The 26,230-nt window shown below is 43.0% G+C and overlaps 1 protein-coding gene across 1 annotated transcript in view; it reads left to right on the top strand.

Moving 5' to 3' along the window:
- LOC126299349 (uncharacterized) overlaps window positions 1-26,230 on the top strand; it is a 353,572-nt gene that overhangs the window by 152,823 nt on the left and 174,519 nt on the right. Inside the window, exon 2 of the mRNA XM_049991202.1 lies at window positions 20,823-20,923. Within this exon, the coding sequence (XP_049847159.1) occupies window positions 20,832-20,923 (92 nt within the window). The 5' untranslated portion in view covers window positions 20,823-20,831. The remainder of the gene's footprint in view (window positions 1-20,822; window positions 20,924-26,230) is intronic.

Raw genomic sequence — 26,230 nt, 5'->3', positions numbered from 1 at the left:
TATTAAGGTACTGAGAACGCCGACTGTTTGTGCTGGGTGGTGGCAGCTAGACGCCTGGAGATACAGATCTGTGTGAGTCGGTTTCCTGTACACAGAATGTCCTAATGACCCATCATTTTTACGGCATACTAGCACGTCTAGAAATGGTAAAGTGCCATCTTTTTCAATCTCCATCGTGAATTTGATGTTCTCATGTAAAGAGTTTAAATGATGAAGGAATTTCTCCAGTTCCTGTCTGCCATGAGGCCATACAACAAAAGTATCATCTACGTACCGCCAGAAGACCGTAGGCTTTAAGACAGCAGACTCAAGTGCTTTCTCCTCAAAGTCCTCCATAAAGAGATTAGCTACCACAGGGGACAAAGGGCTCCCCATGGCGACGCCGTCTGTTTGTTCAAAGAATTCGTCATTGAATAGAAAGTACGTTGAGGAGAGTATATGTTCAAACAAGGCCGTCATTTCTGCACTGAATAAGTTGCCAATAAGATGTAACGATTCCATTAAAGGCACTTTGGTAAATAGTGAGACCACATCAAAGCTGACTAATAAATCCGAACTGCTAAGCTTAACTTCCTTCAAGCGACTGACAAAATCCTCGGAATTACGTATATGGTGGCAACACTTACCCACATACGGCTTTAGTAGTGAGGCCAGATATTTTGCTGTAGAATAGGTGGCAGCACCAATATTACTCACTATTAATCGTAGTGGGGCACCATCCTTGTGTATCTTGGGAAGACCGTAGAGTCTTGGTGGTACTGCATTGTGTGGTCTCAATCTCTTGATAATTTGTTCAGGTAGAGAACAGTCGTTCAAAAGGGTAGCAGTTTTCCTTGATATTCGGCTTGTTGGGTCCTTTTCAATTCTGCGGTACGTGGAATCATTTAGCTGACAATATATCTTCTCGTTGTAGGCTTCCCTTGTCAGAAGAACTGTGGCGTTACCCTTATCCGCAGGCAGTACGACTGTGCTAGTATCTTCTCTGAGGCTGCGGAGAGCAGCTCTTTCAGCTGGCGAGATGTTACTCCGTTGTGGCGCACATTTCAACAACGTTCGGCAAGATTCACGTCGAATTTCGTCTGCATTATCCGCAGGGAGACGTCTAATAGCTTCCTCAATGGAACTGATGAAATCCGTTAAAGGCAGTGAAACAGGAGTAGGGGCGAAGTTTAAACCTTTCGCAAGCACTGACATCGTCGCATCGTCAAACGATTTCTCCGTAAGGTTCACCACGGATCGTCCAGAGATAGCTTCTTGCGGCTTTCGTGTTACGAGTTGGCTAAACTTCGCACTTTGCCTGTTCGTACTGTTCCTGTGAGCCCAGTCTGCCTTGGCCCAAGATACACCGTCAATCCAGTCCCAGCTAAGGGAAGAACATCTTGCTGCAATCTTCAGATGTAAATAATATAAATTCCTGGCAACAGTGTCTAACTCACGACGCGTATAACGGATTCGTTCTCTTAATAAAGCCAGACTCGCCTTGCGTTTTATATTGTTGGCGGCCACACTATTAATAAAATGAACAACTCTGGCGAAAGTTGGAATCAAGTTATTGTTTCTACATTTCAGTAAGAAATTTAGTGAACACAGCAACCTGGCTCTTTTCTCGCGTAATTTATCCAGTACGTGGATATCCTGAACCATCTCCTCCCCGTAAAGGTATTTGATGTGACTTCTGAAATTTTCCCGGCGTATTTGTTCTTCTAATAATTTCCGGGTATGCAGCCGGATCCCGTCGACATTCTGCCACGATATTTCGGCCCAGAGACGTCCGGCCATCATCAGGTGAGTACACAACTACTGAAGAGCCCAGGTGCAGTCGCGGTATTTATACCGATTCTCGCGCACGTGTTGACATGCGCGGCATAGCCGAGTTGTACGTGCTGCCCTCGGTGGTGAAAGTAAAAGATCATCTAGTCATTTAGTATCGAATGACGCTGTCTATTCCGCTGTGAATGTATAATTTTAATAACAGGATTCCAAGTTTTATCCAGTTGAAAGCCGTTGTCACGATTTATAAGATTATCGGCAAGACGTATTTCCACTGATTCCTTGATTACGGAATCCCAAAATCCGGAAACCGGAGCTAAAATTTTTGTTCCATTGTATTCCATTGAATGTCCCAATGAAATACAGTGCTCTGCTACTGCCGATTTTGACGGTTGCCGCAGACGGGTGTATCTTTCATGTTCTGTACATCGTTCATGGACAGTTCTTGTCGTCTGGCCAATATATGCAGAGCCACATTCACAGGGAATTTTGTAGACGCCTGCTTTCTTCAGTTGTAAATCGTCTTTAACGGATCCAACCAGGGCCCGGTTCTTTGCTGGTGGACGGAAGATAACCTTGATTTTATTCTGGTTATTCAAGGTTATCTTCCGTCCACCAGCAAAGAACCGGGCCCTGGTTGGATCCGTTAAAGACGATTTACAACTGAAGAAAGCAGGCGTCTACAAAATTCCCTGTGAATGTGGCTCTGCATATATTGGCCAGACGACAAGAACTGTCCATGAACGATGTACAGAACATGAAAGATACACCCGTCTGCGGCAACCGTCAAAATCGGCAGTAGCAGAGCACTGTATTTCATTGGGACATTCAATGGAATACAATGGAACAAAAATTTTAGCTCCGGTTTCCGGATTTTGGGATTCCGTAATCAAGGAATCAGTGGAAATACGTCTTGCCGATAATCTTATAAATCGTGACAACGGCTTTCAACTGGATAAAACTTGGAATCCTGTTATTAAAATTATACATTCACAGCGGAATAGACAGCGTCATTCGATACTAAATGACTAGATGATCTTTTACTTTCACCACCGAGGGCAGCACGTACAACTCGGCTATGCCGCGCATGTCAACACGTGCGCGAGAATCGGTATAAATACCGCGACTGCACCTGGGCTCTTCAGTAGTTGTGTACTCACCTGATGATGGCCGGACGTCTCTGGGCCGAAATATCGTGGCAGAATGTCGACGGGATCCGGCTGCATACCCGGAAATTATTAGAAGAACAAATACGCCGGGAAAATTTCAGAAGTCACATCAAATACCTTTACGGGGAGGAGATGGTTCAGGATATCCACGTACTGGATAAATTACGCGAGAAAAGAGCCAGGTTGCTGTGTTCACTAAATTTCTTACTGAAATGTAGAAACAATAACTTGATTCCAACTTTCGCCAGAGTTGTTCATTTTATTAATAGTGTGGCCGCCAACAATATAAAACGCAAGGCGAGTCTGGCTTTATTAAGAGAACGAATCCGTTATACGCGTCGTGAGTTAGACACTGTTGCCAGGAATTTATATTATTTACATCTGAAGATTGCAGCAAGATGTTCTTCCCTTAGCTGGGACTGGATTGACGGTGTATCTTGGGCCAAGGCAGACTGGGCTCACAGGAACAGTACGAACAGGCAAAGTGCGAAGTTTAGCCAACTCGTAACACGAAAGCCGCAAGAAGCTATCTCTGGACGATCCGTGGTGAACCTTACGGAGAAATCGTTTGACGATGCGACGATGTCAGTGCTTGCGAAAGGTTTAAACTTCGCCCCTACTCCTGTTTCACTGCCTTTAACGGATTTCATCAGTTCCATTGAGGAAGCTATTAGACGTCTCCCTGCGGATAATGCAGACGAAATTCGACGTGAATCTTGCCGAACGTTGTTGAAATGTGCGCCACAACGGAGTAACATCTCGCCAGCTGAAAGAGCTGCTCTCCGCAGCCTCAGAGAAGATACTAGCACAGTCGTACTGCCTGCGGATAAGGGTAACGCCACAGTTCTTCTGACAAGGGAAGCCTACAACGAGAAGATATATTGTCAGCTAAATGATTCCACGTACCGCAGAATTGAAAAGGACCCAACAAGCCGAATATCAAGGAAAACTGCTACCCTTTTGAACGACTGTTCTCTACCTGAACAAATTATCAAGAGATTGAGACCACACAATGCAGTACCACCAAGACTCTACGGTCTTCCCAAGATACACAAGGATGGTGCCCCACTACGATTAATAGTGAGTAATATTGGTGCTGCCACCTATTCTACAGCAAAATATCTGGCCTCACTACTAAAGCCGTATGTGGGTAAGTGTTGCCACCATATACGTAATTCCGAGGATTTTGTCAGTCGCTTGAAGGAAGTTAAGCTTAGCAGTTCGGATTTATTAGTCAGCTTTGATGTGGTCTCACTATTTACCAAAGTGCCTTTAATGGAATCGTTACATCTTATTGGCAACTTATTCAGTGCAGAAATGACGGCCTTGTTTGAACATATACTCTCCTCAACGTACTTTCTATTCAATGACGAATTCTTTGAACAAACAGACGGCGTCGCCATGGGGAGCCCTTTGTCCCCTGTGGTAGCTAATCTCTTTATGGAGGACTTTGAGGAGAAAGCACTTGAGTCTGCTGTCTTAAAGCCTACGGTCTTCTGGCGGTACGTAGATGATACTTTTGTTGTATGGCCTCATGGCAGACAGGAACTGGAGAAATTCCTTCATCATTTAAACTCTTTACATGAGAACATCAAATTCACGATGGAGATTGAAAAAGATGGCACTTTACCATTTCTAGACGTGCTAGTATGCCGTAAAAATGATGGGTCATTAGGACATTCTGTGTACAGGAAACCGACTCACACAGATCTGTATCTCCAGGCGTCTAGCTGCCACCACCCAGCACAAACAGTCGGCGTTCTCAGTACCTTAATACATCGAGCGCATGTAATATCGGACGATGAAAACCTCCACGCAGAATTAGAACACTTGGAGAAGGTTTTTAAAGAGAATGGCTACACTTCACGCCAAATAAGAAAGGCCATGCGCAACTGTCATAACAAGAAGCAGCGCACTGAGGACGCTGATGACGACTTTAAATCAACTGCGTTTCTTCCATACGCCGGGAATGTGTCGTCGAAAATAGGCCGATTACTGAAGAAGAATAAAATCAAGGTTATCTTCCGTCCACCAGCAAAGAACCGGGCCCTGGTTGGATCCGTTAAAGACGATTTACAACTGAAGAAAGCAGGCGTCTACAAAATTCCCTGTGAATGTGGCTCTGCATATATTGGCCAGACGACAAGAACTGTCCATGAACGATGTACAGAACATGAAAGATACACCCGTCTGCGGCAACCGTCAAAATCGGCAGTAGCAGAGCACTGTATTTCATTGGGACATTCAATGGAATACAATGGAACAAAAATTTTAGCTCCGGTTTCCGGATTTTGGGATTCCGTAATCAAGGAATCAGTGGAAATACGTCTTGCCGATAATCTTATAAATCGTGACAACGGCTTTCAACTGGATAAAACTTGGAATCCTGTTATTAAAATTATACATTCACAGCGGAATAGACAGCGTCATTCGATACTAAATGACTAGATGATCTTTTACTTTCACCACCGAGGGCAGCACGTACAACTCGGCTATGCCGCGCATGTCAACACGTGCGCGAGAATCGGTATAAATACCGCGACTGCACCTGGGCTCTTCAGTAGTTGTGTACTCACCTGATGATGGCCGGACGTCTCTGGGCCGAAATATCGTGGCAGAATGTCGACGGGATCCGGCTGCATACCCGGAAATTATTAGAAGAACTGTTTATATTGATATACACTGTATGAAATGACGTACAGTATGATCTTACAATAGAAAATGTCGAAATGGGTAATGTATGAAATATGAAGTAATTGCGATATAGATTGAACTTAGTAATAAAAAGTGCCGAAGTGTTCGCTGCCTCTTACACAAACTTTGGCTCCTCTCGATATGCTCCGACAATAGAGCGGGGACTTTAACGTTTGCAATCACTCAAACCGTTTATGTACAGAACTAAATGTAAGAAATCAATTTTAAAAATCATTCATCTGCGGTGGGATGTGAAAGTTCGCGAGAGTTCACAGAACAACACATTTCTACTGAAAGATATCTGCATCTACATCCACATCTGCATCTATACTACGGAAGCCACCTTACGGTGTGTGGCGGAGGGGACTGTGTGTGCCTCTGTCACTTTCCCCTTTCCTTGTTCCAGTCACATGTGGTTCGCGGGAAGAGGGGTCGCTGCTAAGCCTCCGTGTGGACTTGAATCTCTCTAATTTTTCTTCATCATCTTTTCGCGAGATAAACATTGGAGGAAGCAATATATTCGTTGGCTCGTCTAGCAACGTACACACCCGGAATTTTAACAGTCGATCATGCCGTGATGTAGAATGCTTCTCCTGTGCGTCAGTCATTGGTGTTGACAGCATCTCGAGGACGCTTTCGCCCTTACTAAATGAGTCTGTGCTCTTCTTTGGATCTTCCCTATTTCCTCTACCGATTATATCTGGAGCGGATCCCAGACTGGGGAGCAATATTCAAGTATTGGTCGAACTAGTGCGTTGCAAAGCAACTTCTTTGTTCACGGAATACATTTCCTGAGGATTCTTCCAATGAATCTCAGTCTGGCATCTGCCGACTAATTTTATGTGGCCATTCCACTTCAAACCGCTCCGTGCGAATATAGTTGGATGTTTTTTTGGAAATAATTGCTTCCAGTGATTGTTCTGCAATCGTGTAATCATACAGTAAATGATATTTCTTTCTGTGTATTCACAATACGTCACATTCGTTCGTGCTGAGGGTCAACTGCCACCCCCTGCACCAAACGTCGATCCTCTGTAGATCTTCCTGAATTTCGCTACAATTTCTCAACGTTACTACTTCTCTATGCACAACAGCATCATCCGCTAAAAGCCTCATGGAACTTCCGACCTTATCTACTAGTTCATATATATATATATATATATATATATATATATATATATATATATATATATATTGTGAAAAGTACTGCTCTCATAACACTCCCTTGGGGCCCGAAGTTATTTTTACATCTGAACACTTCTCTCCGTTCAGAATGACATGCTGTGTTCTGTTTGCTAGAAACTCTTCAATCCAGTCACACAGTCGGCCTGATACTCCGCATGCTCGTGTTTTGCTCATTAGGCGGCAGTGCAGAATTATGTCGAACAGCTTCCAGAAGGCATGGAACACTGCATCTATCTGGGATCATGTATCTACCTCTTTCTGGGTCTCGCGGGTGAACAGAGTGCCTGGATTTCACACGATCATTGTTTCGGTACCCATATTGATTCCTATAGATAAGATTTTCGGTGTCCAGAAATACCATAAAGAACAAAAATGATCGCGGTAACCAAAGAATTGAACCACGGACTACTATTAGATTGAGCCCAGGAAGAAATTCTGTTTCTCTCGACCTGATTTAGATTTTCTTCGATGCCCTTCATATATTTTTCGCGAATGGAGGGATAGTTCCTCTGAAACAAGAACAACCAATTGCTGCCCGTATCGCTCTGCTATTCATCTAACGCTGATTAACTGTATGTGAGCAGAGTATAACAGAAAAATTATTTCAGCCGAGAACGAGACAACTACCTTGTGAGTGCGTCGCAATCTGCCGACCTCTTGTTCAAGTCATGCTATTGTGGACAGACTACAAACATTCGCATGCGGCTTAGGTCTCCGTAATGTGTGTAAAAAATATTCCAATGTGCGTCATTAATATTCTGAATCTTGCAGCATATTAAAGTCTCACCACCAATTGGTTTGCCGTTCGACGTGATGATAGGCGTTGATTTCTCGATAGACGCAGCTATAAAACGATATCTTCTTTGAAAGCAGCTTAAACAAAGATCTAGGTTCCAGGGTTCATCCAGATGAAAAAAAGTGCTCGCTGTTAACTAAATCTATCACCAATCGTATTTCCGTAGCCTACTATATTACCAAGTCCAGGAATTTTCTCGTTAGCGTAATCCATGCAATTGACAGTCAACGTACAATATTGAAGTCCACAGGTATGTAGAAGACAGTTGTACCGTTGATTCATGTGTGTTGTTTGTCCGATATAGACCTTATCAGATGATCTTACCAACAATAACCAATGATAATATGCCTAACAAGAAATTCGACATTGAAATAAAGTTTCTTTCTTTGTGCGTCTGTATAACTGATACCCTTGATCATTATTTGACGAAGAAGAAAGATAGCCAGTTTATACCGTACAACAGGTATTAGCGCACATATCGATTGACAGGATTTTCTGTGTCCGATAAGCCTAACTGCCGATAAGAATATGAAGTGAACTCAGAGCCAGTGGTGCATCACTGTCTGTTGTTCGGATTAGCAGCTGAGCTTCCCTCATCTGCGTAAATTTGCGTGATCTGAGCGAATCATACATGTCGTTTCGTTAATAACAAATGGTTCAAATGGTTCTGAGCACTGTGGGACTTAACTTATGAGGTCATCAGTCCCATAGAACATAGAACTACTTAAATCTAACTAACCTAAGGACATCACACACATCCATGCCCGAGGCAGGTTTCCAACCTGCGACCGTTGCGGCCGCGCGGCGTTAATAACACAAATCGCCTCAACCCTTCAGCTTTCACTTGCGAGCTACGAAAGCTCTGACGTGCAACAATTAAACGTTAAATTGTGGAATCTGAAATGTTTATCTCAGTTATTAACAGTGTTGAGACTTGCCAGTATTGCTGTGCTTGTTTATTTGCTTATTGCATTATTCCGTAAATTAGTGGATCGCAATAATGAAACAAAGGTAGAAAATTACTAAACTTTAACGCAGCCGTTATAAGGTGACGACTGTACTCAATTTAATGTGAACGAATTGTAAGAATCGTACTTCTATATTTATCTCTACAGCTACACTCCGCAAGCCACCTTATGACCGCTACGGTCGCAGGTTCGAATCCTGCCTCGGGCATGGATGTGTGTGATGTCCTTAGGTTAGTTAGGTTTAAGTAGTTCTAAGTTCTAGGGGGCTGATGACCTCAGAAGTTAAGTCCCATAGTGCTCAGAGCCAACTCTTGTTAACACTATCTTTTTCCCATTTCCCTATCCTATTTACGAATGTCACGTGGAACATAGAATTGTCGTTAAACCTTCGTATGGGCTGTAATTTCTCTAATTTTCTCGTGGTCATTTGGTGAGACGTATGTGGGAATTAATAATTTGCTCAGCCCTCCCCCGAAACGTACACTGTCGGAATTTTAACAATAAACCCTTCGGTGATGCACCACACCTCTCTTGTAGCGTCTGCCGTTGAAATTTGTTCAGCACTTCCGCGACGGTCTCGCGTCAACCGGAGGATTCCGTGACGTTTTTGCTGATAATTTCTCTGAAACAATTATCTACTATTACTGTTCACTTAAATTTGCAACTCATTTTATATCCATAATAATTACCAGTAGCTATTGCGGCAGCATAAGTGTTAATAGTGGAGAAAAAACTGAATTAATATTGGTTATGTTTAACGCTTGATGTTAAGCGGTGTGCAAACTCTGTTTTGCTTCGTAGAATATGACCGAGAACTGTATAAATGGAAGAAAGACTTAAACAAAGTAATAAATAAGCGCCAAAATGAAACTCGCAAAACTATGAAAGAAAAACTGTACGACAAATATAATGCACAGGGTGGCAACAAAGGAACAACATTCTTTAGAGGAGTTTTCTTGCGATATGGACCACGTAGAGCTGCTCGTGAGAGGTAATGTCCCTGTTACCGAAGATCTGCGAGAATGGACCCTCCGAATCGCAATTGCGATGAACATCGCTGATTTCATGTCTTCTACGACCTGATTAAGCAGGGTCAAGAAATCATTCAGTATAGGTGGTCGAAAAACAATGATGTTAATAGGTAGTCGCAAAACAACTATGTTTACTCCAAGTGAAAGTGTAGAGGTGATGCCATTAATTCGTAGCTGACTTGAAGACGAATTTTGTTGTTATCCCGACATCTGTTGTGTCTAACGCCTCGTGAAAGAACTGCGAGCAAACCATAAATTTTCATTTCGAGGTGAAAAAGACAGAATCTGATGTGCAATCCATTAATAGTATGACCCATTCATATAAAACAATGATAGTGATAAGCATGAGTGCAATTACTGTTCCTGGAGCTTTATGTGAGGCTGCCGAGAAATGTGCTAAAACTGAAAGTCAAGGCAGCAGGAATTGGTTGCTCCGTCGTTCTTTTTTGACTGTGTACTTGTTTCCATTATGACTGTTCACTTCAACATGAGTGTTTTACACACATTTGAAATAGTTTTCCTAAGTTCCATCTAATAGAAGTTAGCATATACGAGAGGCTTCAGAAAGTTAGTTACACATGTCGTCCCACGCTATGACCATTCCGCAACAAGAGAGGTCATGTCAGAAGAGAGTACATGTTCTGGGTTTTGTGCAGAGATAGTTCTGCTGAGACAGATAACTGGTGCATAACAGTGTGGTGAGGAAATGGCGCGGCAATTGGGAACGTACTGCAATGTTGAATTACGCGGGACAGTACGATTCTTTTGGGGCAAACGTCAATTTGCACACATATTCATCATGAAATTCTGGCGATAATGGGCGAAATGAATTGTTACGTCCAGCCGTAGTGAAATAGTGCCAACAATTTGACCAAGGCACAGACGTGGATGCTGCTGATGGGGAACGAAGATTGTCGACATCGACCACAGAGGGCATTGCGCAGGCAACCGGGGTATTGATTCGCGGCAGGCATAGATTTTCTGAGTATGAGGACCATCGCTCAGCGGTTCTGTAATGGCTCCGTGACCAAGGAGCGGATTTCTATTGTTGAGAACTTGAATGGGCTGTAGAACTTTCTGACTCTTGTTTCAGAGGGTTGGCGACTAACACTGTACCCCGTTCAGTTAGGTCTGTGTCTGTGAAAAATAGAAGTCGTGGATCATGTTCAGAAAATTACTGTGTTTATTCAAATTAGTCTCCGCCTGAATCAAAACGCAGCTTAAGTCGTTTTAATAGTGCTTTGGAAAAGTCATTTTTTGGAGTTGCATTTAGTACTGCAGTACAATTTTCTTGGGTGTCCTTAACTGCGTCATAACGGTGTCTTTTCAATGCCAACTTCAATGCAGGGAACAACCAAAAGACGACTGGGGCCAAATCCGGCGAATACGGTGGGTGATCCAGTATTGTGACCCATTTGCCGGCCAAGAACTCGTGCACAATCTTCGCTTTGTTGCCTGAGCTGTCGTCATGGAGGAGCAACCGAGGATTTGCCTCTCGAGATTCGGGTCGAATTCAACTAATTCTCGCCCACCAACGCTGGGGAACTCAGAAAACTTGATGTTACCTCAATTCTCCATTGCCACATTCCGACGAGTGTCAGACACTTACTGTCACATTTGCGCATTGGCTTTCTACACAGCTGTTTTTGAAAATTCAAAGATTGTAACGGCGCAACTTGTCGCGAGATAGCATTGTAGCTCGGAATTTCACACAACTGGTCCTAACGGAACTGGGACACAATATGTGTGTTGAAAAAAAGTGTCATTTTGTTCTGTCACTTTGATGTGCAGTGCTAAAAATTACTTGGCCTGCTATAATAAAGTGTAATAGTGTAACCCATCGTATTTCCACACAGAGCAAATCGTAGCTAGCCTATATTTATGTCGTTTAAAACAGAAGATCATTTTAGCTAGACTGCGCACTGGGCACTGTCGTTTTAGCTATCGCCATTTGTTAAGTGGTGATCCCTCACCACTTTGTCCTCATTGTCATCAGTCTTTGACGGTTCGCCATTTCCTGACCGAATGCCCTTTTTTAATCACTTACGCTGTAATGTATGTTTGCGTCTTCAGTTATCGGCGGTTTTAGTGAACGATGCGCTGGCCGTCGACCGCGTTTTACTTTTTATCCGTCGTTGCAATATGGGAAGGACATTTGAAGGGCTTATTTCAATAGTGGTACAAGTCCATTTTTGTTCATATTGAGATACAGAGTCCTAAAGTTAAATGAGCGCTGAAAAATCTGCAGTTGAGATACCAGAAATGTTCAAGCATATGGCTTCTTTCTAGATATGAACCTTTCTTTCTGTTTGCTTGGATCCTTAATTCCAGAAGCATTATAGGCAGAAAAGTGGAGGTAATGGACTTGTACCACTATTGAAATAAGCCCTTCATTTAATCTTTAGTTCGGGACCTCTGTTGTCTCTACGGCGTATCTTGTGGACCTTTCTCCAAGAGGAAGTCCTTGTTCCTAGCTCTCGTTCCTTCCATCGATTTGGCTTAACAAGTAGTCGCTCTTAACTCCTTATTCGTCTTAGTGTTCTAAGGTTCTGAAATGGGCGCGTATGACCTTAGTTGTTTTTTGCGCCCTAAAACAAAACAAATTAGGTCTTACCCATGGAATATATTTCCTATCATCATTTGCCGGCCGTTGTAGCCGAGCGGCTCTAGGCGCTGAAGTCCGGAACCGCGCTGCAGCTACGGCCGCAGATTCGAATCCTGCCTCGGGCATGGATGTGTGTGATGTCCTTCGGTTAGTTAGGTTTAAGTAGTTCTAAGTTCTAGGGGACTGATGACTTCAGACGTTAAGTCCCATAGCGCTCAGAGCCATTGGAACCATTTGCATCCTATCATGATTTACGACGTAATATTTGGGAAAAAAGTCTTTTGTTTGGCTGTATAAGGAATGGAAGTGGAAACTACATCTACATACTTTCTGACTGCACAATTTGTTTGAATTTTTACTCTATCTATCCACGTCAAATACGTGCTTTTTTCCGCTACAACAAATAGATATTATGTTTAGATCATTTTGGAACTGCTTAAACTTCCTCACTGTACTGATTCCACTTGCCAACGATTCTCGGTCCCTCTGAGGAGGAACTTGCTGTGGGAAGAGCCGCACACGCACATTCCCCTCTCGCGTGGACGACTTCCCCTGCGGTAGGGTCTTTCTGAGGGAGCTGCAGAAATTGGCTCCTTTGTTATGAGCCCTCACCAGTCGGCTAGGGTCGCTAGAAAACTGCATTATTTCTCCCCGCCCCTGTCACAAACAGGGCAAAGAAAAGGGGACTTCAAATTGCTACAGGGGAAGTGCTGGAAGGGAGCTGTCACGAGGTGCACGTATATTCAGATGATAGAACACTGTCTCGCATTCGATGCAAGTGCCTTCTTTGGCAGTTTTTCTCCCATTCCTAATACAAAAAAATGCACCGTTATACCTGGACGCAGTTCAAGAAACTTACACATTTCGCTGTCTCAACGTAACGCGTTAACAGAGTTTTTGTTGTTTCGATTTCACCTCTCGTCGACAGCAGCACCAATAAAAACGGGTATAAAGGGTTAATTAAGCATTACGGATGAGAAAATGCACGGCACTGGTGTAACATTCAACAGTATGCTGCAGAATACAATATACTGTGGATTGTTATATCACTGTAATGTGTTTTTTGATTCATAATGCCTGAAATATTCTGCCAAGAACTGGCGTGACAGTAAGTTAGTGCGGTTACTTAAGCAGTTAAAATATTGTTTGGAGATTATGCTTTGAGTAAAATATATTTCTTTCTTTTTTCTCCTCACCCATACACGTTACAGTGTAATTTCATCATCATCATCATCATCAGTGGGTGGCTCTTTATTTTACTTTCAGGCAATAAGAACTACAATGAGTTGGAATTGTGGTCATGATATTAATTTAAAAAAGGTAGTGTACCTGAACAGCATGTCTCGTTGTTCGTGTGCACTAGAGGCCATATTTCAAAACACTTTGTCATCTACAAGCACGATATCGAATTCTCTAAAGTACTGTGCTTTATATTGAACGAAAACTTTAGGCATAAAATGGAACCATTGTTGCTTGATGACAAATAAATGGTAGCGTGAGATAGACAACATCAACAAAATGAAAAGTAATCCTACATCGGTAGTTTCATTTTAGGTACGGCCAATACTAAAATTCTTTGTCCTTCTGGATTCCATCCGTCACCAAAGATTAACGAATCATTTATGTCGGTGTGTTTAGGTGGTTAATCTGTATATTTAACAAACGTCAGGTGAGATGAGGTACTGGGTTCATATTTAGAAAGAGGGGGGGAGGGGGGGTTGCAATACCTGTCCGGCAATTGTGAATTAGATTATCTGTAAACTCCATAAACCGATGATGATGGTAATGATAATGACTGTGGATTTAGGACACGCAACAGCACGGCTGTTGGCTACCTCCCCAAAACTTTTCAAACGATTATCGGAGCAGTTTCTTCAACAAAGTCACAGTGGAGTCTCTATAGCATCCTTCAGCAACTGAGGAAGAGCGCTGTGTGTAATGACTTTGATGTCGATGGGTCATTAATTTTCAACTTTCTGATATATCTCGTTACTGTCTTAAGCGAAATACAACAGAAATTTTCGGAAAAAAAAACATTGCTTCTGACAGCATTCTACCAACGGAATGCGACTGAGAAGTTGTGAAAGTCGGACGGTTGGACAAAGAGAAAGAAACTGGCAGTGGCTTGTTGGAGCAATCTCATATGAAGTTATTGAAGGAAATCACGAACTGCCTAAATCAGAAAGGCTGGAGGGTGTGGTGGTGGTGGTGGTTAGTGTTTAACGTCCCGTCGACAACGAGGTCATTAGAGACGGAGCGCAAGCTCGGGTTAGGGAAGGATTGGGAAGAAAATCGGCCGTGACCTTTCAAAGGAACCATCCCGGCATTTGCCTGAAGTGATTTAGGGAAATCACGGAAAACCTAAATCAGGATGGCCGGAGACGGGATTGAACCGTCGTCCTCCCGAATGCGAGTCCAGTGTGCTAACCACTGCGCCACCTCGCTCGGTCTGGAGGGTGTTTGGAGCTCGCTCCATCCGAAGACGAGTCCTATTGACATCTACAGTTCCATACATACTCTGCAAACGACTGTGAAGCACGTAGTAGAGGTCACACACCTCGACTTCAGAAACACTGATGGAATCGCACCTGTACTATTATTCGTTCCTATTTCTGTTCCACTTTCAAACAAGAGACTCCGTATGACTCTAATTTTTCTTATCTCCGTGGTCCTTACGCAAAATTTATCTTGGTGGCAATAAGATCTTATTGAAGTCAGCTTCAAATGGGGGTTCCCCAAATTTTCTATATAGCGTTCCTCGATAAGAACGACGCCTACCCTCCAGGGATTACCATTTGAGTTCCCGAAGCATTTCCGCAACTCTTGCGCGTTGTTCGAACCTACCGGTAACAAATCTAGCAGCCCGCCTCTGAATTGCTTCGATGTCTTCCTTTAGTCCGGTCTGGTGCGGATCCCAAATAATCGAGCAGTACTAAAGAATAGGTCGCACTAGCGTCCTACATACTGTCTACTCTACAGATGAACCACACTTTCCTAAAATTCTCCCAATAAACCGAAGTCGAGCATTCGCCTTGCTTCGATGTCTTCCTTTAGTCCGATCTGGTGCGGATCCCAAATAATGGAGCAGTACTCAAGAATAGGTCGCACTAGCGTCCTATACAGGTCTACTTTACAGATGAACCACATTCTGCCAGAATTCTCCTAACAAACTGAAGTCGACCATTCGCCTTCCGCACCACAAGTGTCACCTGCTCAATCCATTTCACATCGCTATGCAACGTTACGCCCAGATATTTAACCGATGTGACTGTGTGAAGCAGCACACCACTAATGCAGTATTCGAACATTGTGGGTTTGTTTTTCCTACTCATCCATATCAACTCATGTTTTATCCCCTAGAACCAGCTGCCATTCATCACATCAACTAGAAATTTTGTCAATTCCTCTATGACAAAAAGACAGGGGAAATCCGTTTTAATCCCGAAAGGACAAGTTAATCATTACTCTTGGTAGAACATTTGAGCTTTCTGTGATTAAATAAAGCTTATAGCGCTGAAAGGGGATTCCAAAATAAACATAGAGCAACAGTATTATTTGACAGAGTATATTAACAATTGTTACGGGTCTTATAGGCCATTATGCGAAATGATGGTCAGCCTAGCATAGACCTTGTAAGATGTATGAGGTACGCATGCCACGATATCAGAGACCACGGTTGCGATTGATTATGACAGCAGTTTCCGCGATGTACTCCACAGTTTAGTTGTGCGCTGGAGTCTCAGGTTTGATGGACTGAGTGCAGCAAATAACGAAGACCACGACGATTTCAGTACATTTATTCAGTATTGATAAAATACAAGACAAGGCTCGCAGTGGCCTATCCATATTCAGCAAGACGTCCAAGGTCTTAGTTCATCTGACTGGTCCCGCCATAGCGGTTGGGCGTCAGCCAGTTATCTCTGTACTATCTGGATAGAGCTCTGGTTTCTGAGCACAGAACTGTCACGTGCCTGCTGATTCCTGTGCGTTGCGTCGTACGTCATATTGTAGTTGGGCATTAAATTTCGTTCGGGTTGTGCGCAGTTGAGAATTATTAACCCATTTCAGATTATAAATATTATGTCATAAACTATAACAGTAAGTGAAGCAGGGCATTGTCAGACCAACAAGATACTGCAGTAATTCGTTAGAAGAATCACGTATAACCAGAGTAATTGCTTCCTTTACGTATGCTACGAATTTTGCAGTTTCGCTCATGGTCTTTTTCTACAAATTGTAACAGAAAATTCAGTGCACCAGAAATACATCGTGTGCTTTGTATCTTTACGGTATGTATCCCGCAGGAATTACAACACAAGTCCCAAAATGTGTCACCTTGATCATGTATCTGTGTTGCCAAAATAGACCATGTAGCATCCAAAAGTGGAGATAATTTCCCTGAAAACTCGAACTATAGGACCTGTCGCAATTGCAGCACGAATCTTTATGCTGTGGACAGTTCATCACTTCAGATACCAAGTTACCAGTATGTAAAAATGTTTTTTGTATGAAATTGAGATGTAGATGCCATTCTATATTTTAAGATCAGTTTGTATGTACACTACGGGGCATTAAAATTGTTACACCACGAAGGTGACGTGCTACAGACGTGAAATTTAACCGACAGGAAGAAAATGCTGTGGTATGCAAATGATTAACTTTTCAGAGCATTCACACAAGGTTGGAGCCGGTGGCGACACCTACAACGTGCTGACATGAGGAAAGTTTCCAACCGATTTCTTATACACAAACAGCAGTTGACCGGCGTTGCCTGGTGAAAAGTTGTTGTGATGCCTCGTGTAAGGAGGAGAAATACGTACCATCACGTTTCCGACTTTGATAAAGGTCGGGTTGTAGCCTATCGCGGTTGCAGTTTATCGTATCACGACACTGCTACTCGCGTTGGTCGAGATCCAATGACTGTTAGCAGAATATGGAATCGCCGGGCTCAGGAGGGTAATACGGAAGGCCGTGCTGGATCCCAATGGCCTCGTATCACTAGCAGTCGAGATAAAAGGCATCTTATCCGCGTGGCTGTAACGGATCACGAAGATATGTCTCGGTCCCTGAGACAACAGATGGGGACGTTTGCAAGACAACAACCATCTGCACGAACAGTTCGACGACCTTTGCAGCAGCATGGACTATCAGCTCGGAGACCATGGCAGCGGTTACCCTTGACGCTGCATCACAGACAGGAGCGCCTGCGATAGTGTACTCAACGACGAACCTGGGTGCACGAACGGCAAAACGTCATTTTTTCGGATGAATCCAGGTTCTGTTTACATAATCATGATGGTCGCATCTATGTTTTTACGACATCGCGGTGAACGCACTTTGGAAGCGCGTATTCGTCATCATCATACTGGCGTATCACCGGGCGTGATGGTATGGGGTGCCATTGGTTACACGTCTCGGTCACCTCTTGTTCGCATTGACGGCACTTTGAACAGTGGACGTTACATTTCAGATGTGTTACGACTCGTGGCTCTACCCTTCATTCGATCCCTGCGAAATCCTACATTTCAGCAGGATAATGCACGACAGCATGTTGCAGGTCCTGTACAGGTCTTTCTGGATACAGAAAATGTTCGACTGCTGCCCTGGTCAGCACATTCTCCAGATCTCTCACCAATTGAAATCGTCTGGTCAATAGTGGCCGAGCAACTGGCTCGTCACAATACGCCAGTCACTAGTCTTGATGAACTGTGGTATCGTGTTGAAGCTGCATGGGCAGCTGTACCTGTACACGCCATCCAAGCTCTGTTTGACTCAATACTCAGGCGTATCGAGGCCGTTATTATGGCCAGAGGTGGTTGTTCTGGGTACTGATTTCTCAGGATCTATGCACCCAAATTGCGTGAAAATGTAATCACATGTCATTTCTAGTATAATATATTTGCCCAATGAATACTCGTTTATCAACTGCATTTCTTCTTGGAGTAGCAATTTTAATGGCCTGTAGTGTAATAATCACATACACGTAATATTTGTTAGTAGCGACGTGGCTGAATAATCAGTGTCACTTTCGTTCGAGAGCCGTCTGCATTGTTTACAACACTCGGTTTTGCATAATACGCGTATTTAAAAGTTGGATGACATAGTACCTAATGTACTGATTTTTGCTATATTCCATGGGGCTCTTTTGGACAAATTTGGAATGTTTGAGTAAATCATAAGTGAAATGAAGCAGAATAAATTTTCTTATTTTCCTATCAACGCTTGGAACACAGGATATTTTTAAAATGATACAGCTAATTATCACCAGCTTTTTTCCACTATTGTTCAAACAGTCGATCAAGATCTACAGAAATCTGGCATGTGCTGTATAATAGGTTCATGTGAGCGCAGAATCAGAAAGTATTTTCTTTTGCATTGTGGTGTCACTTCATGGCGGCCGTATTGTATTGGGCAAGACGCGAAGTATGAAGCTCTTTGGCTGGCACTCTTATACTGTTGGAGTTCGACATTGCTTCACTGAACTTTGTAAAGCCAGAGATAGGCCGTTGCAGAAGTATAAGAAATGTCAATTCTGATTAGAATTAGTGACGAATTCTTGAAATTCACAATGATGACAAAAATATAGTTTAAGAATATGTACAATACAGTTCCTAGAATATCTGCTGCGCCAATCCAAAGTTCAGCCCAACAGAAAAATTTCGGTCCTGATGACTTCCTGCTCAATGAATTCGTCAGCTGCTTGGCTCAACGGTTGTGGGGCTAACAGAGGAGTAACAAAGAGCTACGCTGTGGTGCAGAACATCACGAATGTATAACAAATCATTGTAAGGCAGTGTGATTTGTGACTTGTATGCTTAAGTAAATATAGCTCTTTTTGGTATAGACATATGTCTATACTTGATAGAATGTGTTATTGTCGTGCTTGTGTGGCCTTTGCGCTGCGCTAACGTCTAAAGTGTTGGTTAGCCGGATACACCGGTGCTGGACAAGTAATATAAACTTACCGCAACCTTTTCTGGAAGGATAAAATGTGATGTGGGCATATTTATAATGTGGGTAACGTTTCTATGATAATCTCTAGGACCGTTAATTCATGCGGAAAGTACGTATTTGGTTATGAATCAATCCTCGGAGACCACGATCACCTATTCAGGAAGACTGTCTCTCCTGATGAATCTTCCATTAAGATATCGTGCCATGGTTCACTGTAGAAAGTGCCATGAAATATACGGAGGAGCATGATAAGGAGTTCATGGTACTTTGTCTGGCCGCAATATTCCTCAAACGCAACACAATTATAGATCTGTGAGATCTGCTCAGTGATAATACTCAACGTGTGGATATTACGACTCGCCGACTCCAACAGCTGTGGGAAACATTGTGCACAATATGTATCAAAATACCCATGAACCGGCCGGCCGAAGTGACCGAGTGGTTGTAGGCGCTTCAATCTGGAACCGCGCGACCGCTACGGTCGCAGGTTCGAATCCTGCCTCCGGTATGGATGTGTGTGATGTCCTTAGGTTAGTTAGGTTTAAATAGTTCTAAGTTCTAGGGGACTGATGACCTCAGATGTTAAGTCCCACAGTTCTCTGAGCCATTTGAACCATTTGAACCCATGGACCTATATAAACAGTTGGTAGTATTACTTACGCCTTGTACGATTCGTTTAGCTGCGATGTGTGCTGAAGAAAACCGGTACTTGAAATGCAAGCAGGGTGACCTCAATAACGTGAGTCAACAGTGTATATGGACTAAATTTCCTTCATTTTGAATGACTGTATACTGTTGCCGTCGTTAGTCATTAGCGCCCACTGCAGGGCAAACAACTCCCAACTGCTGCGGCGATCTCTCGCGTTGCAGATCCTCGACAAGCTCGTATCTCAGTCCACATTCTTATGGTCTCAATGTTTACATCCACTCTTTTTTTCTGGAAGTAGTCGATAATTCTTATTGTATCGTACCAAGTTTCCAGGACACAATTTTCTCTGTTGTTGTTTTTTTTCTTCTAATTCGTCAGTGGCTCCTCACTTTTATGTTTGGGAGACTTACGTGTACGCTAGGAATATTAGTCGAAAGTCTTGTGTCGGTGTCATGAAGCGTTTTCATGAAGAACTACAGCTGTCAATCGCTGGTTCACTGAGTGTAAGACAATAAATACAAAGGTCCAAGGTTCAGTCCTCACTCTGTCCCAGTTTTTATTTGTAACAGTTATCTCTTTTTTCACCCCTGGAAATGATTTGCAAATGTGAAAAATGCTAAGCTGTATCGTGGGTCGGAGCTCACGCTGAATTGAATGTCCCCCTATAACCATCAGGGTGAGTCAGTTCAAAGGTCAGACAAAGGTAAAGACATACAGTCTCCAACTGGACCATGCCTAGTAAAGCATTCTGGTGTTCAAATCAATCTTCGGGTTGATGACAGATTTATTTTTAAGTGTGTTAACGCTACTTTGGACATACGATGTATAAGCAGGACCAATGGGAAGTGCCTTGCCTAGAAAATAGTAATAACAATAAGGTCATAGCAAGAAGTTTAACAGTGGACTGTATTCAGCTCAGAATATTATATATTTCAAGAGGCTTAGCTGCAACTACCCAGTACAGTCCCAATTAAAGAAATTATTGTTTGTGCTGTTTCTAGGAAACTGACATGGATTTGCTGAGGTACACTCTACAAAACACTTCTTCTGTTGGTGGAGAAGCCGAGACTGCACGAGGAATTGCAGACAGCATTAGCAACATGTGAGTACTCTGGACAGATTTTGATGTGTCAGCACACATACGTGCAATTGTAAATCTGATTTTCCCTAATAATGGTAATTATTTTGTGAGAATACTTACAATGTTAATTTAGCGTCAGAAAGAGATTTTTGTTCCATTTGCCTAAGTATTTCCTATCAGAAATCATGAGCGTATAACGAAGGTACTAGGATCGACCGTTGATAATGCATACAAAGTATAAAGCACCTGATCTAGTGACAGTCGTTTGTTAGAGAGGTATACCGCAAGTGTTGCTTGTATTCTGGCACAGACGCCGTGTTCTAGTAAAGGATTAGTGCTATCCCATCGTTCGGTGTAACTTATTTAAATAGAAAATTTTATCTAGAGGATTTTTTGAAGTCAACATTCGATGATAGTCTTCATTCCTAACATAGCAACAATAAGTTATTAGCAACGTAAATAAGAAAGAGATGCCAAACACAGGAGTTGAAAAGAATGAATCAAAAACAGAGAGGCATCACACCTACTGTTCAAACAATTTCGGAAACGCAGGCGGGTGATGTCTTCGACAATCGCCTACATTTCGACAGGCGAACATTACATCATTTTCAAGCTAAAAATGAGCCGAGAGAGCGCGGTGCAAGGAAACTTAAGTCCTCGGTTGGTAACACGCCCAAATTCTGCTTGGAATCCTGCGCTCTCCCCAAACCTGCTCTCTCACTGGTCAAATAATAGAGGCAATGCTACTTACTCGACCGTTAATAATGAATTTGCAGTGCTTTATCCATCTTCAGCAATTGTAAGTATGTTTGTTGAAAAGATCAGCAACCAGCTGCAGAAAAGGAATTTTATTTCTTCACTCGTTTCAGGCACCAAGTGCCCTTCTTCAGGAGACTGTACAAAAAATATATCACAGAGAAGTACAAGCCACATAAGAATATTAGAAAATTTAAAAAGGAAAAGCTTAAAAATTTAACGACAAAAAGAGGGTACATACTTAGAATTATAGCATTATTAGCGAGCGTCAAAAAATAAACAGTTGTGTGCAGCATAGTACAGTAGTCCTATGAAAATACAAGAACAATATGCGTTAATGTAGAAAGAGCTATGGAGTGCTTGTACATGGATTATAGCACATGTACAAATATAAGGACACCAAACAACAAGTTCAGACATTACGCAAGAACTGGAGCTAATCAACTAACGACATGCATATCTACAGGTGGTCTTAGAGTGGGGGATAATGTAAAAAAAAAGTAATAAATAAAAACTTACGCAGCTATAGCTGCCATAAAATATAGACGAATATGTCAGTGCCCGTAACCACCGTGTTAACTAATGTATAAAATCCTACATGTTAATGATAATTAAAATAAGCTAATGCAAACTATATGTGGCACTACGAATGGGAAGTTTAGGGACTAATTGCCGAAACAGATACAGTGACGTCAGCAGCGTGCTAGCAGGGAATCTGTCGGTGAAAACAAAGTGTGAAGTGTATCATGGGGCCGGAAGCTGTAACTGGAGTAAGTGGAGAAACAATTCTCCATTAGCAGCTAATATGAAGGTTCAGGAAATGACTAAAAAGGAAAGGAATCGTGCGCAAAGTTGTATGCTTCTACACTCCTGGAAATTGAAATAAGAACACCGTGAATTCATTGTCCCAGGAAGGGGAAACTTTATTGACACATTCCTGGGGTCAGATACATCACATGATCACACTGACAGAACCACAGGCACATAGACACAGGCAACAGAGCATGCACAATGTCGGCACTAGTACAGTGTATATCCACCTTTCGCAGCAATGCAGGTTGCTATTCTCCCATGGAGACGATCGTAGAGATGCTGGATGTAGTCCTGTGGAACGGCTTGCCATGCCATTTCCACCTGGCGCCTCAGTTGGACCAGCGTTCGTGCTGGACGTGCAGACCGCGTGAGACGACGCTTCATCCAGTCCCAAACATGCTCAATGGGGGACAGATCCGGAGATCTTGCTGGCCAGGGTAGTTGACTTACACCTTCTAGAGCACGTTGGGTGGCACGGGATACATGCGGACGTGCATTGTCCTGTTGGAACAGCAAGTTCCCTTGCCGGTCTAGGAATGGTAGAACGATGGGTTCGATGACGGTTTGGATGTACCGTGCACTATTCAGTGCCCCTCGACGATCACCAGAGGTGTACGGCCAGTGTAGGAGATCGCTCCCCACACCATGATGCCGGGTGTTGGCCCTGTGTGCCTCGGTCGTATGCAGTCCTGATTGTGGCGCTCACCTGCACGGCGCCAAACACGCTTACGACCATCATTGGCACCAAGGCAGAAGCGACTCTCATCGCTGAAGACGACACGTCTCCATTCGTCCCTCCATTCACACCTGTCGCGACACCACTGGAGGCGGGCTGCACGATGTTGGGGCGTGAGCGGAAGACGGCCTAACGGTGTGCGGGACCGTAGCCCAGCTTCATGGAGACGGTTGCGAATGGTCCTCGCCGATACCCCAGGAGCAACAGTGTCCCTAATTTGCTGGGAAGTGGCGGTGCGGTCCCCTACGGCACTGCGTAGGATCCTACGGTCTTGGCGTGCATCCGTGCGTCGCTGCGGTCCGGTCACAGGTCGACGGGCACGTGCACCTTCCGCCGACCACTGGCGACAACATCGATGTACTGTGGAGACCTCACGCCCCACGTGTTGAGCAATTCGGCGGTACGTCCACCTGGCCTCCCGCAAGCCCACTATACGCCCTCGCTCAAAGTCCGTCAACTGCACATACGGTTCACGTCCACGCTGTCGCGGCATGCTACCAGTGTTAAAGACTGCGATGGAGCTCCGTATGCCACGGCAAACTGGCTGACACTGACGGCGGCGGTGCACAAATGCTGCGCAGCTAGCGCCATTCGACGGCCAACACCGCGGTTCTTGGTGTGTCCGCTGTGCCGTGCGTGTAATCATTGCTTGTACAGCCCTCTCGCAGTGTCCGGAGCAAGTATGGTGGGTCTGACACACCGGTGTCAATGTGTTCTTTTTTCTATTTCCAGGAGTGTATTACTGTGAAACAACTAATACCATAAGATATGCTACGTTGGAAATACTATTGGTGAAACAATTGTAACTAGCGTCATTATACTAATTGTGTGGTAAGTTTTAAAACACGTCGCTGAACTGGTGTAGAGAGGTCAGTGTGCTCACAGTAAATACTCCTGCTCGAACAACGCGCGAGACGCACCATGGGACGAAAATCAATAAATCTACATCTACATCTGAACTCTGAAAACGACCGTGACGTACATGGCAAAAGGTACTTCCCATTGTACTAGTTATTAGGGTTTCTTCCTGTTCCATTCACGTATGGAGCGCGGGGAGAATGATTGTTTGAATGCCTTTGTGCGTGTAGTAATTATTCTAATCTTATCCTCACGATCCCTATGTAAGCGATACGTAGGGAATTGTAGCGTATCCCTAGAGTAAATGGTGTAAGCAGAGAAGCAGTTCCTAATCAGCATCCAAAATGAAAGTTCAAAAATAGCTATAGAAGAAAAAGACGAAGGCATAGTTCTAAATGTCCGTTATAATGAAATAACTGGTTCAGGAATGCGTACAAAATTGTACTGAAGTAATAGTAACTAGCGACATTCATAGTAATTGTGTGAAAGAAGTACAACAGGTTTGACTGAGTGACGTTCAATGATTAAAAGTACTTGTTAATCGAAAATGTTACCTGTAAGTATAAAGTGAAACACCAGTAATTACAAAAATTGGATGCCTATGGCTCGTTGCTTATATATGGCTAACCACCTGTGGCAAAAATGAATCATCATTTGTTAGTTGTAGACGGTTTAGTGTCTGTAACAATAAATACATAACTACCAGGCAATTTAAGTGGCTATCCACCTGCAGCTAAAAATGAATCGCCATTTATAACTCGAGATGACTAACAACTTGTAACTATAGATCTATTTATTGAAAAAAGCTGTGTTAAAGAGATAAACACTAACTACATGTAACAAACTTACCAAACAGTAAACAGCTGACTAACTATAGCTGTGAACACCTGTTTAAATGTAACTGTATGTTACTAACTAACAGCAACTAAATACAACAGTATATGGCCAAGTTATACTGCTTGAAATACTATAAATGACTTCCTGGCTGTAAATAGCAAATTAGTGGCGATCTGATTACAACAGCTATCTGCGAAGTATTGAAACTAACGTACTGATTGAAGCCTACCGACTGCAGCCTACTGAATACAACTTCAGTCAAATAATTGTAGCACTGACTGTGACCTACCGAATGTCAATGTTTGTTGCTGGATTCCTGCAACTAATTATCTGTTCCTAGGGGAGAGAATGCATTTATATGTCATAGACTGATTATAAAGCATTGCAGTCGAAGTTGACAAGTATAAGAAAAAAAACATGTGGGGGGCAGGGGCGGGGATATTAGGAGAGGGAAGATTTTAAATAAACAGAAAAGTGGGGAAGAAAGAAAGAACCTAAACGATATATGCTACGTAAAACTGTGTGAGCAAAACTTGGACACATGGACGTGAGGTTGGGGGATACCTGAGGGGGGGGGGGGGGGGGGCGCAAAGAGTTGTTGGGGTGGGATGGTGGAGGCGAGGACGAGATGTGATATAAAAGAAATTGGCTCATAACTGCTACTTTCTTATGAATGATAAGGTGTAGCTGTTAGATAATTAGTTGATACCTCACTATAACCACTCTCTGCAGACTATTGTAAATAACATACTAATTGTAACTTACTGAAAATAGCCATTAATTATAACTGCAATCAAATGATTGTAGCTCTGATTATGACTTACTGAATTATAATGTTGTACCTATGAAAGCTGATATATTTCTATAACTAATTATCTGCATATAAGGAAGAATATAAAGTATATATCAGAAAGCAATTATGAACCACTCTGATCATAATGGACTAATTGAGAGAAAATATGGAGGGAGGTTCAGGGAAGTAGGTGTGGGGAATAGGAGGGAAAACATAACATCTAGGTGGGAGGGGAAACTTTATGTGAATAAATAGGGGAAATAATAACATTAATGCATGTAATGTCTGCACTTAATGATTTACAAAAGACAGTTATACGTCAAAAGATTAAGCTGCAGTTTCAGACCAATGTTACTGTTTAGTAAGTATTACAAATTTAAAGTAATAAATCAAGGATCTCCTATGTGCATAGATATACGAGATGCGACAATAAAGTAATGAGACCTATTTTCTTTGCAAGATGTAGCAACACTGCAGGCTTGCGTAGGCACAATATCTTTTACCTAGGTCTATAAGCTGCTTCTAGTCCAAGTGG

The sequence above is a fragment of the Schistocerca gregaria genome, chromosome X, assembly GCF_023897955.1.
Source record: "Schistocerca gregaria isolate iqSchGreg1 chromosome X, iqSchGreg1.2, whole genome shotgun sequence".
NCBI lineage: Eukaryota > Metazoa > Arthropoda > Insecta > Orthoptera > Acrididae > Schistocerca > Schistocerca gregaria.
Note: the sequence above shows the minus strand (reverse complement) of the source record. Positions and strands in the feature narration are given on the sequence as shown.